Source organism: Typopeltis vanoorti, chromosome 10, assembly GCF_054136105.1.
Source record: "Typopeltis vanoorti isolate ZY-2024b chromosome 10, IOZ_Tvanoo_1.0, whole genome shotgun sequence".
In the NCBI taxonomy this organism is placed as follows: Eukaryota; Metazoa; Arthropoda; class Arachnida; order Uropygi; family Thelyphonidae; genus Typopeltis; species Typopeltis vanoorti.
In genome coordinates, this window is record NC_143558.1 from 134,797,822 (window position 1) to 134,810,495 (window position 12,674).

General features: G+C 34.2%; 1 protein-coding gene across 1 annotated transcript in view; it reads right to left on the bottom strand.

The window, feature by feature from the left end:
- The window catches only part of LOC150102819 (transcription factor 12-like), a 269,580-nt gene that overhangs the window by 122,769 nt on the left and 134,137 nt on the right, over nucleotides 1-12,674 (bottom strand). Inside the window, exons 7-8 of the mRNA XM_090399401.1 lie at nucleotides 11,538-11,597; nucleotides 5,989-6,186 (exon numbers count right to left, since the gene is read on the bottom strand). Of these exons, the coding sequence (XP_090255527.1) occupies nucleotides 5,989-6,186; nucleotides 11,538-11,597 (258 nt within the window). The remainder of the gene's footprint in view (nucleotides 1-5,988; nucleotides 6,187-11,537; nucleotides 11,598-12,674) is intronic.

Consider the following 12,674-nt stretch of genomic DNA (forward strand, 5'->3'; position numbering starts at 1 on the left):
ATTGCTCGCTTACATCAGATTTCACTTCTTCCAAAAAAAGTGTTGTATATCAATTCAGAGAAATCATATGTATCGCAATCTGAAACTATCAGCACATCTGCTGGTGAACATATTGTTGCAGATCCAAGAAGCTCAGTCTAACAAGTACAAGATGAGCCAAGTCTTCTTCTATGCAGATACAAATCAACACTCTTCCATCTTTCTATTGGTTTTCTAAGTTAAAGCTTTGTAGTCATGTGAATGCGATATTCGATTATTGACGTACTGGAACATTTGCGATAACATCTGCAATGGCTGTGTGAAGGATTTCATTACTGTACATGAATTGATCGTGATTGAATGCTCTGCTGTTGTGATATTTGTAAAAGTATAGTCCGATTTCCAAGAACAGCGAGTAAAAAAAAGCGAAAAAGGCGGTGCGAGTTCGAATAATTTAAGATGATCCGTGGTATACCTCAGGGATCGGTCATTGGTCCACTGTTATTCAATATTTACATGAATGACATTGGAAATGATTTGGCTGTAGACAACTATTTGCTGATGCTTCAAAGATAGGTAAGGTAATCTAGAATGCAGTACTTGCAAGATGATTTTGAATAAGTTGCAACTTTGGGCATATGAAAATTGTCGTAATTTCAACATTAGCAAAGTTATGCACTTTGGTGTAATGAGATATCCAATTGTGTATTATATTGGTGGAATTATACTAGAAGAAACTGATCAAGCTAGGGATCTTGGAATTTTACTTGGTAGAAAGTTGTAATCGATTTCACGGTATGATAAGAACACAGATGGATAAGAAAATAACCATTTATTAACTTAGAAGCTAATATTTCGCTGGTATTATATCCAGCTTCTTCAGAGCACACAACACAAAGTTTGTTACAAAAGCAAGACAACCACAATCTGGTGTAACAGTGGTGCTAGTATAAGTAATTGCAGCGTGCAACACAAGACTAAAGTCCTAATATGGCCCATAGGTTAAAAAAAAAAATTTTGAAATAGTAGTCCAAATGATAGTCTTAGAAAGTTTTAAGAAATAAAATAAAATAAAAGTTTATTTTATTTTGTTTAATCGATTACAATATGTCTGACGAACACATAAGCCTATCCACGTTGATAGAAAGTGGAAGTTTAGTGGCCATATAACAAAGACTGAGAATACAACTAAGAGGATAATGGCAATGCAATAATGAACACTGACATGCATGGATAAGGAAATCGTTGTGCCTCTTTACAAGGTTTTGAGATGACCTCATCTGGGTAATTGTGCAGATTTGGTCTTCTGAGGTGATGCAGATATGGAGAAGAGGGCATAAATAAAAGAGTTAAAGATGTTATTAGGACAGTGGAATGTAGATTATAAGGAGAGATTGAGAATTTCTGAGCTGCAGATGCTAGCAAACAGGAGAAAGAGGGATGATATGATAGAGACCTGTCACATCACCTCCTCTTTGGATGGAACTGAATACAATTTGGAATTTAGAATATATATCAGATGCAACAGATTTACTTGGCTATATGACATAATTAAAGAAACTTAATGACTAGAAGCTCAGAGATATCAAAAACTATTATTTGAATGCACAACTAGTTTCGTTTTCTTAGAAGACTTTGTGGATAATCTATTATCTCCTATATTACCAAATTTATATTTGGAAAAGCAATCAATTCCTTCCCATTGAAGCTAAGATTATTGAAAAGGTTTATTGATAATGTTTTCTTAATTTGGAGCCATGGATCAGATTCTTTCAAGGGGTTCGTGAGTCATCTCAATAATCAACACCCAAGAATATAAGTTAACTCAGAATTGGAAGTTAATGGTTCTCTCCTGTTTCTGGATGTCAAACTAACTCATGTTTGTGTAAATAGAGATCTTCAGAAAAAACTGAAGATCTCTATTTACACAGAACCCACACAGATACCTTCATGTGCAATCACATCATTATCTGTCTGCTCCAAAAGCTTTGTAACATTTCCACATTATGCACATGTGTTCATTCCCTCTTCAGTGAAGAAAAAGAGATCACCAAAGAACACCAGTTTCTTCTTACAATCTTTCAGAAAAAGTTATCCTTACAGACTGTTCAAAAGTTACTATTTAATCCATCTACTTGCCATACTGAAGACAGTACTGATATAAAGGCTTTATATCTCCTATTGTATATCAAGCTCCATTTCACCAAAGTTATCTCTAAAATTCTCAAGAAATTTAAAATCTGGACTTCTTTTACTCCTCTATCCAAACTCTGTTCCTTAGTATACCTAACTCAAAATATGACAGCCTAAAGTATCCAGGAGTTTATCATCATTGGTGTAACTGCAATGTGCCTTGTTCTGGTCAGACAGAGACATCCAATGAGTTGCATATGGAAGAACATGTGAGTGATATCATGTATAGCAGAAATAGAGTCAGCACACCAACTAATTAATTCTGCTCACCCTAATGATGAAGATTCTGTCACTCATCCAGTGATCTGGAACAAATCAGAAAACATTTTTAGATGCTACAATGAGCTGGAGAGAAGACAATTTCTGTGGAATTAACAGAAATTGTCCTCAATCCAGTCCAGTCCATCTAAATACTAACCTTAGCTATAGCTTATCTGATTGTCACGCTCAGCTATCAGCTTTGCCATTCAAGAGATCATGCTGTGTGAACATGCCCAACAATATTATGGCATCCAGAAAACCCTCAAATGCCAGCAATATGTTTGCAAGTTAATTTATATCTGTTCTTTTTCTTGTATGTATATTTTTTGTATTTCACTTTTCATGTTATGTACTCTGATAATTCTTCTAAGAAGATGAAACTAGTCGAGCATTCAAATAATTTTTTTTTCTCCATTATGATATCTCTTAATCTCTAATCATTAAATTTCCTTAACACACACACCTATGTAGTTTAGTTTGATATTGGTTTTGATTTTTATTGGCCAAATTATCCAAACTGATATTCATAGTGGCTGGTTGTAGTTTAATGAAATATTTGAAATTCTGTTAAGTTGTTTCAATTCTGATTTCAATCTGATTATCTATAGTGGTACAATTAGTCAAAATTATATGTTTACAGTATATAAACCAAAAAAAAACAGGTCATTGTATCAAAACTAATAATTTATAACACACTCAGATTTTTAAAAAGTACTGCTTATTCAATATAGATCTCTCTCTCTCTACCACAGATCATGACAATTTTTTCAAAAATAACTGACACAGAACAACTGTGTTGTTTAATAGAAAAACAGATGTCTAAAGCTAATATCTCACTAACTATATTTTTATTTGGCTAATTAGATTTAATAATCCAATATTTTGCCTTGGGCACCAAGATATTTTCATGGGCACAAAGAGATATATTGAGCACATGTATGCAGGCACACTAGTAGGAAGGCAAACACAGAATGACTGTAAAAAAGTGGCCATCTAAAATCCTAACTGGCACTTTCCATGGATGGGGGTGAGGGACACTTGATGGTCTCAAAATGATGATCGCTCACATTTCTGGCAATGTGATGCAGCCAAATTTGTTCAAGTTTGGAGTTTACAGTGCTGTGGCAGATTCAAGAAATGGTCTCTCTAATTTTTGCATAGGAGGGAGGTTTTCTTCCACTGGATCCAGTGGACATTGCTTGATGACACTGGCATTTCTTTCTGTTTGTCTGAAGTATTTAAACTTGCAGGAGCAAGGGATACTGCAGACCTCAGTATGGTCTAGATCAGGGCTGTCTAAAACATGGCCCGCCTGTGGGTTTCGATTTTCATGAGTGAAAAAATAAAATAATTTGAATTGAATGCATATTAGATATTTTATATCGATAATCTCAACTTGGAAATTTTATTTGGTGTTTTCACATCACTATATATCCACATGTTTTTCGAATATTAGATGTGTCAAAGAAGCATTCTTACACTTTTTTTTTTATACTAACAGAAGTGAAAAAGGAGAAGATTTTTTTTAAATTACTACCAATAGAGAGGTACCCGAAATTGAGGAACTATGGACTCAAGATGTGCTCAATGCTTGGGAGCACATATCTTTGCGAAAGCACTTTTTCAACTCTGAAATTCATTAAATCAAAGTACAGATGTTCATTGACAGATAATTCTCTTGCAAATTTACTGTGATTGGCAACTACTAGCATTGAAATTGATATAAGTACTTTAATAAACAAAGCTGAACTACCGCAAGGCTCTTGCTAAAATGAAATAAACAATTATTGCTTCTTGTCTACTGTTTCAATAAAAACTTCTATAAGCACAATGACTTTTCTTTCTTATGAAATTTTCGAAGTGCTTGCTAAACCTAACTACCGGTAGGACTCTCCAAGCAATTTAATATATGTACTGTATTTATTATTCTGGATAAGGCATTACCTAAGGTTGGACAAGCCCTGGTCTAGATGGTAAAAAGAATTTTCGGGTGAGCAGATAAGGGTAGTTAATTTTTGGTAAGGCCTGAAGAATATCTCTAAATTATACTTTTTCAGAATGCATGCAATTTTTTATGAGGTGCTGTAGGTGTAAGGGATAGCAGTGGATTTCTGCATTCTAGATTGGGATGGGGGGCAGAGAGCTCTGTTGATTTTGTTAAGCAGAAACCTACTGGTTAAAAATGTGTCCCTCATTGATTTCAATGGAGAAGCTGATGTCTATTTTGTATTAAGGGTTTGATAACACCATACTGTTGGAAGGAGTGGTGGTGTGAAAGATGGTGAATGTACCTTGATGGGGTGGTTTTTCTTTAGACTGAAAAGGATAAGGATCCATTTGGTAGCCTGGTAATTAGAGCATCAAGGTAAGGTAGACAGTTATTGTTTTCAATTGCAATGATGAAATGGATCCTCAAGTGTTGACTGCTGGGGTGTACTAAAACATATCTAATAGAGCCCCACATGTGGCCAAATGGAGAACACATTATCAATATAGCATAGCCATATTATAAATTTGAGAGGGACAGAATTTAGCACCGTGTTTTCAAAATGTTCCATGTAAAGATTAGAAAGGGGTGATGATAGGGGAGGGGAGCCATTTGCTGTACCTTCAATCTGCTTGTAAGTTTTTCTCTGTCAGGCAAACTAGCTGGAGGGCATGGTAAAGTGATAAGGCTGATATGTCTGAGGAATAGAGTCCGGATGAATTCTGAGGTTTCTTTAAAGGATATGTTATGAGATCATCAGCAAGTGTCAATCACTGAACCCATAGAGGGGTCCAGTTAGGACTGTATGAGCCTGCCTTTTACAGTTGGTTCTGTTTGCTTTTCTACTAGTCTGCATGCATGTACATGCTCAATATATCTCATTCCCCTGAAGATGCCTTAGTGTCAAGGCGAAATATTTTCTTATTCATCTAATTGGCTAAATTTGGTCAATTATGATTTATGCACATCTGTTTTTCCATTAAATAACATGTGATGATAATCAACTGAAAGAGAGAATCAAAAATTCAGCTCTGAACAATTCCCCACTGTATTGCATATTATAAGGAGTATTAAGACTAACGCCTATTTGATCAAATGGGCATGCTGCAGCTTACTAATTTTCATTGTTAAACCAATCCTAAGTCAAAGACCGCTTGATGATGAATTTTTATCCCCTCCACCCCATTATAATTTCATTATTTGCAAAATTATCTCAAATGATGATTTTTCTTTTTGCTTGGAGTACATGTATGAAATTCCATGTATATAGTTCCAGATTCAACTGTTTTAATAATGATATAATATAATAATAATGAATTATATAGTATAATGTAATATTATATTAATGAAATATATTACAAGAACTATAATGAAATGAGCCTTTTTATGAACATCGGCAATAATTTCCTTACATGTTACTGAAAATATTTGTCTTAAAACTTGTCCCACATACATGAACTTATATTTTATGCATGCATTCAAAGATATTATAACTACCTATCATAAAATTATCATTAGCCTCTCATAAAACTTGATATTGATACATTATAAGAATTCAGAGAACATACCGAATGTTGTTCCTGTGATAGTACTGTTAGTGGTGGTGGTGGTGGACGGGACTGGGAAGAAAAGCATTCAGAAACATTTACGGAAGAAGAAATACCTTCTGGTGTACGAGACAATGTTTGGATTTCTGGTCTTTCTGCATGGTTCCTTAGTATGTTGATTGCATCGTCTAATCGTTCTTCAATTACACCATGGGAATTCTACACAAAGCAAATTATTTATATAAGCTGCTGGTCAAAGAAAGGTTCATATTTTTACAGAACAAATTCCTAAAAGCAGTGATTTTATACTTTTAAAATTGGCTTCTTGAAAGAAAAGGTAATAAAACATGCATTATTATTTCATATTAAGCAAACATTTGCTTTTGAAGTTTTAGAAAGAGATGCCATGGTATAGCACTACTTAAAAGACACAAACTCTGCCCAGGAAGTAATATGTTTAGCTTTTATTATGGTCAACAATTTTACTATCCTGGTGATTGTTTCAAACTAGAAATCTGACAAAGTACATAGTTATCTTGAAGCTTATGCATTACTTTTTAATGAACAGTCATATCTAAAATGTAATTATTTTAAAAATGAGCCTAAAAAGCATCAACTTGACAATTAAAATGACATAGAAATTATAACACATATGCATCATTTTTGAGCAAGTAGAAAAAAATATTTGCTTTTAAAACCTTCACAAATTTTCACCATGGCTGAGAGTATTACTGTTATGGTACTTTAAGTATGCTTAGTCTCTGATGAGAAAAAAAGTTCAAACAATTGCCACACAATTGAAATCCTTAATTATTAATAACAAGCAATAAACTCCAAGACAGAATTCCTGTCTTTTAAGTAGTGCAATACCATGAAGTCTGATGCTACAGATCTGTATTTTCAATAAGCTCTTGTTTACTTTCAAAACTTTTCTGATGATTGATCCACATAACATTTTACTAAATGTTACATTTAACTTAACAAATCATGCGTGTCACTCATATCTAAAAGGGATAAGCAACCTGATAATATGAATAGTTTTGTTAATTTGTCTATCCAAAGTTCTACCACAAAACTTGCACCCATGGCAACAGGAATCTTAAGATCTGTAATTCATTTGTTATCAGGAGGCAAGATTAATATTCTTTCTATTCTCTATCTTCTTTTGAAGGTAGCACTGTGGGTAACATTAAAAAACCTTAATGATGACCCTGTACATGAGAGGTTGGTCAACCTATAGTATATTAGTACCGTGGACAGACAAGAAGGATCGTTTTCACATTTGATTTGAAGAGTTGCGGATTGCACTACTTGGAAACACCTAAGATGTGAGCATGTTCCCAAGAAGGCATGAACAAAGAAAATTTGATTTCTTTTGGTTTGGAGTTGAATTATGAACCAAAAGAAATCAAAATTTTCTTCTTATTATGAATAGTTTCTGCATGAATTTCAATGAACTTAACAGAGAATTGAGTAATTATAGATATCAGTTCAGATTAACTGATGGTGCTTAAGGGTCAAAGCTGTATAACTGGGAGGAGACCTCCACATAGCTTTTAAGGAATGTGAAGAACTGTCCAGGGGTTGTGACTTAATGTCCAATCATCACTTTCTTGTAGTGCACCCTGTTAGGTATCTACCTGGATACTGAATGAACGAGGATGGGCTGGCAATTAGGATTGGGATTTAGCTGACCAAATTGTATTCTTATTGGTTTAAACCACAACATAAAATGATGGTACAATATGACAGAATTTCATGCCAGCTGGGGCATCGCACAATTAAATAAGACTGCCATTGTTTTTGCAAGGGAACCAGGGCGAACAGCAAAAAGTCAGCTACTAGAACAAATCCTGAAACACCCTAACTCAACATCACCAGAGTTCAAGATTGGTATTATCAACATAAGAGGCCTGAATGGCAAAGAAAGGGAGCTAGCTGAGGAATAGGATAAGTACCAGATCGATATAATAGGAGTGACTGAAACAAAAAAAGACAAAAACTGGTGAAATCTTTCTGAGCAATAAATATAAAATGTTATATTTAGGCAATGACAATCAAGGAAAAGAGGGAGTAGCTATACTATTCAACTAAATACGAGGCTAATCTTCTTGAATGGTAGGCAATATCAAGTAGAGTGATGTGGGCAAATATCAGAATAGGGAACTGGACAATGAGACTTATTTGTGCCTATGATTCCTCAGAAGGTTCTACTAATTATATTTCTTGAAATTTGTGAAAATTTACATCATCATCAGAATCTTATCCACTCTGAATGCATACCTGTTTCAAAATTTTGAAGTAATCGATTAACTCTTCATACTTTTCTTTCTCCCCACCCCCTTTTTTTAAATCATAAGTTACGTAACTTGTATTACAAAAGCTAAATGTTGTTATTTTGTGTACCTCAGGAAGGCATGTCAATTGCATGGGGTTTTTGTAGTTGGCACGTTTTAGTAGACACCTGGGTACATTGTACTCAGGTGTGTGTGTACTTTACTGATGAAGTCTAGATCTTCTTTTGGCTAATGTTTCTCAAAGTGTGGGCAACAAGAGAATTTCATTAGTAAATAAATATTTTTTTATCTTAGTTTATAAAATTTCAGCAACAGTTTAGAATACAATATTAAAAATACTATTAATTAAAAAAGATTTTACACAATTCATTTAACTTTAGTATAATAATATGCAAAATATTTTGCCATAATCTATATATCTCAACACACATGTATATAGTGGTACATAAAATCAGCCACTGTGCTGTCACTGTACGCTGAGAAACTATCTAAATTTTCATCCGACTTAATTTTCACTGAAAAATATGAAGCATCCTGGCAAGTACTTGCTTGCTAGTATTCTGGGGCCAGCATTCTGTGGCATTGGTGCTGGCTCTGTTTTCTTCACAGATGAGGTTTAAAATCTCATCCAGAGTCAGTTATAATTTACAAGTAGTATGTTAGCAGTGACAGTTGCTATCTACTTTCTTTTCCAAAGTAGTTCAAAATTGAGATGTCAATTTTTTTTCTTTTGGTTGATGACTGGACATGGACCAATTCTACAGGGCAGTCATTAATTTTGTTTAGTTAACAGTTGGGAGGACATTTTATTACAATTATTAAGGACATTTTTTGTCTGAACCCGGTTGGAATACAAATGAGTTGTGGTCAGAGCTGAAGTTATCTATTGTACTCATTTGGTATTCATGTGGGATACTTTAGAGTATTGCTACAACATGACAATACTCAGGAAGTATTGTCATGTTGTAGCACAGTAGCACATGAGTTCTGAATGCCTTAGAATCCCTGTATTCCTGATGGCAGCAAAGTCATTGAGATTTCTACCATTTCGGTTTGTATTTCTGTCGTTTTAGGCTGTATACTTGGTGTTCATGTCTCCTGCTATTAGAATGCTTGGTTTGTGTCTAGTATTTCAGTATCTGCTTGTTTGGAAAGTTATACACAGAGTATATTTCCGGGGGGGGGTACACAGAAATCATGCTGGTGAAGGTCCAAAACCACAAGATTTGGATCTCCACTTGTGATTTCTACGTTGGTAGCAGTGGCAGAATTTACAATTTTATTGTGAATATATATGTATAAAATTGTGAATTTGATAAAGATGGCCATACTGATTCCTTTTATAATAATCATGATATTTATCTTTTTTATATTATTTCAAAGTCCTGATATGACTTTTGTTTAGCTAATTTTGCATATAACATAGCTTCCACACCCACTCACACTTATTTTGCAAATAATCTCAGTTCACTTAAGTGTCAAAGCAAGGAGACTACATAGCCTTTTAAAGGTATCTGCGGGAGCTGATCAGGGTTTCTGACCTAGTGTCCAATCCTTGCTTTCTCATGGTGCATCCCATTAGTAGGTATCTACTGGATTACTGAATGAGCAAGGGTGGGTTGACAACTTGGGATTTAGCTGAACAAATTGTATTCTTATTTGCTTAAACCAAAATACAAAAATTATGATACAATGTGCTCAAATTTCTAGGTATTGCCAGTTGAACACATAAATTTAAAAGAGAGAACGTCACTTTTTTTTTTTTTTTTTTTTCATGTGAGATGACAAAGAAGAAAAAGTGGTAATTGAGCATTCTGTGAGAGAAGCAAAGGGAATCCAAATGTCTCAATAAATGATATTTTATAAATACAATTCTCATTAATTTTCAAACATCACAAATCATCATCAACAACCATGAGTCCAGTGCCCATAGGTGTCTGCTGCCATCTTGATATGATACTTCCATTGCATTCTATTTTGTGCAAGATGACTCAATTTGTGTATAGTGTTTCTGCACCATTTGACGATGTCATCGCCCCATTCTCTGTTTGGTCTTCCTCTTTTGTTCTTTCCTTCAATCATTCCAAACAGCAACATTTTTAATTTTCTCTCATCATTCATTCTACACATATGGCCAAATAGACGTAGTTTCCTTTGATTATTTTCTGGATCAGGTTTTCTTTTGGTTGTATTCGTCTGTAGATTTCCTCACTTTCTGTATCCAGCTTATTCTCAAGATCTTTCTACAGCACTTCCTCTCAAATACCAATATCCTCCTTTCAGATTCTCTCAGGAGTACCCAGGCCTCACATCTATAGAGCATGCTGCTGAAGATAGAGGTTTCTACAATGCGCAGTTTAATTTGCATCTTTATAGCTCGGCTCTTCCATATTTTGTCCACGGCTTTTAAAATAGTTGTTGCTCTCGCTATTCTAATTTTTCTCTCTTTTTCGGGGTCCAAGTAATGCGTCATGTGGCATCCAAGATATGTGAAGTGTTCCACATTTTCTAGTTGAAATCTGTCTATCATAACTCGGTTCAGTAACTCCTGTTGTCCGAATATCATTGTTTTAGTTTTTTCAAGGTTGACATTTAGTCCATATCTTTTTCCTTCTGTGTACAGTGTTTGCAATGTCTGATCCAACCTTGCTGCATCTTCTTCAATCAGGACGATGTCATCTGCAAAGCAGAGGTAGTTTATTCTCATGCCATTTATTGAAATGCCTCCACCTTCTTCTTTAATCTTATCTAGTGTTCTTCCCAGAAGTGTGATGACCCAGAGGAAGACCAAGATATAGGTGGATTGATACGGTACAAGGTGCCTTAGACGATAGAAATATAGGATCTGATAATGTTGGAGTCTTGACAAGTAACAGACTGATTTGGAGGAAAATTGTAGATAGGAAGTTAGTAACGACGTAAATTTTTCATATAGTACTATCATATCCTGTACACCCCTTGAGGGTACATGTCAGGAATTTGATGATGATTCTCAGTCCCTGGGGGTTTAAAATTAAATGCCAATATGTTCATAACTTTTGCGATAATAGTTTTGCGTGAAGAAGGAAGACCCTGGCAGGCTTGTCAAGTGAAGTGAATAAATATCTTACCATATTCATTGTTACCTATATTTTTATTTTGTTAATGATAAGCAACTAAATGCATATGGAATGATAACAGGGATCATTCTTGATATTTTGTAAGGCTTAGACTGGTAGCACAAATGTACAATACACAAAACATATTTTAAAAAGACTCTAAATCAATTGTTACCTCCACATGATCCCTAAGCGTATGTATAGCTTCGTCAAGCCTTTCTTCAACTCTTCCCTGCTGTTAAATAAAATTTGTTCAACTAAAAATTTAGAATTTATTTTCCTAAAATATAAATGAACTAAACTAACAAATTTTTAGAAAGTAAAAAATCATAGTAGAATCAAAATAGTAAGGTTCTCTTCTTAAATATTCATTCTGCACTACTATCTAAACAGAAATCTCTGTTTATATATATATATATATAATTTATAAGCAGAATTTTTGATAATATCATAAAGAACCTCACGACCAAGAACTGGAAGATAATAAATATAATAAAAAAAAAAAGCTCAAGAAAACAGAACTGGTAGAGAACATGGAATATGTCCTCAACCATATCCAACTTAGGAAAAATTTTTCCCAAATCTATCTTTTCTCAAACTGGGATGATGTTGCAAAACCCTCTTTAAAAATGCCAAATACATCCAGAAAAGGCAATTACTCTCTCATGACTCACTCCAATAATTTCCTCACAGACATTCTGTTTCTCCTTATGCCTTTTCTATAAGTATTTTCATCATCCTCCTTTAATCCATTTACTGGACATCCATCTTCACACTGTTTTCCGTATGGCTAAAACAACTAACTTCTAATTGTTCATAGGAAACAACTTAATACAATATGTTCTTTCTTTATTTCCTCTTAACAATTTACCTATATACCACTATATATATTGCAATGTCTCAAGTATGGAATCAACACGTGTATACACATGCATACACGCAAAGCCCATGATATAAGGAGATGCTGCCAAATAATCTACATGGTAACTATGGGTATTACTTACTTGTGTTCTCTGGACAGGTTTGCCTGTTTTGAATAATAAAAACAATTAGTTCCTGGAAGAAAAACCCTATCACTTCTGTAAGCAACCAGCAAACTCTCATCTTCAGATAAAAAGCCTTATATAGAGTTCCTTGCATTCTAGATAGCAATGAAATCCAAACGTTTCTAACTAAAGGGCAAAAGCTATGTTTGTCCTTCAATTGAGGGGGAAATTAATCCCGATGCATTATTTATTAAGAAATATTTTAGTAAAGACCTCAATATTTATATATTTAATATTATATATCCAAATATATATAATAATTGGAA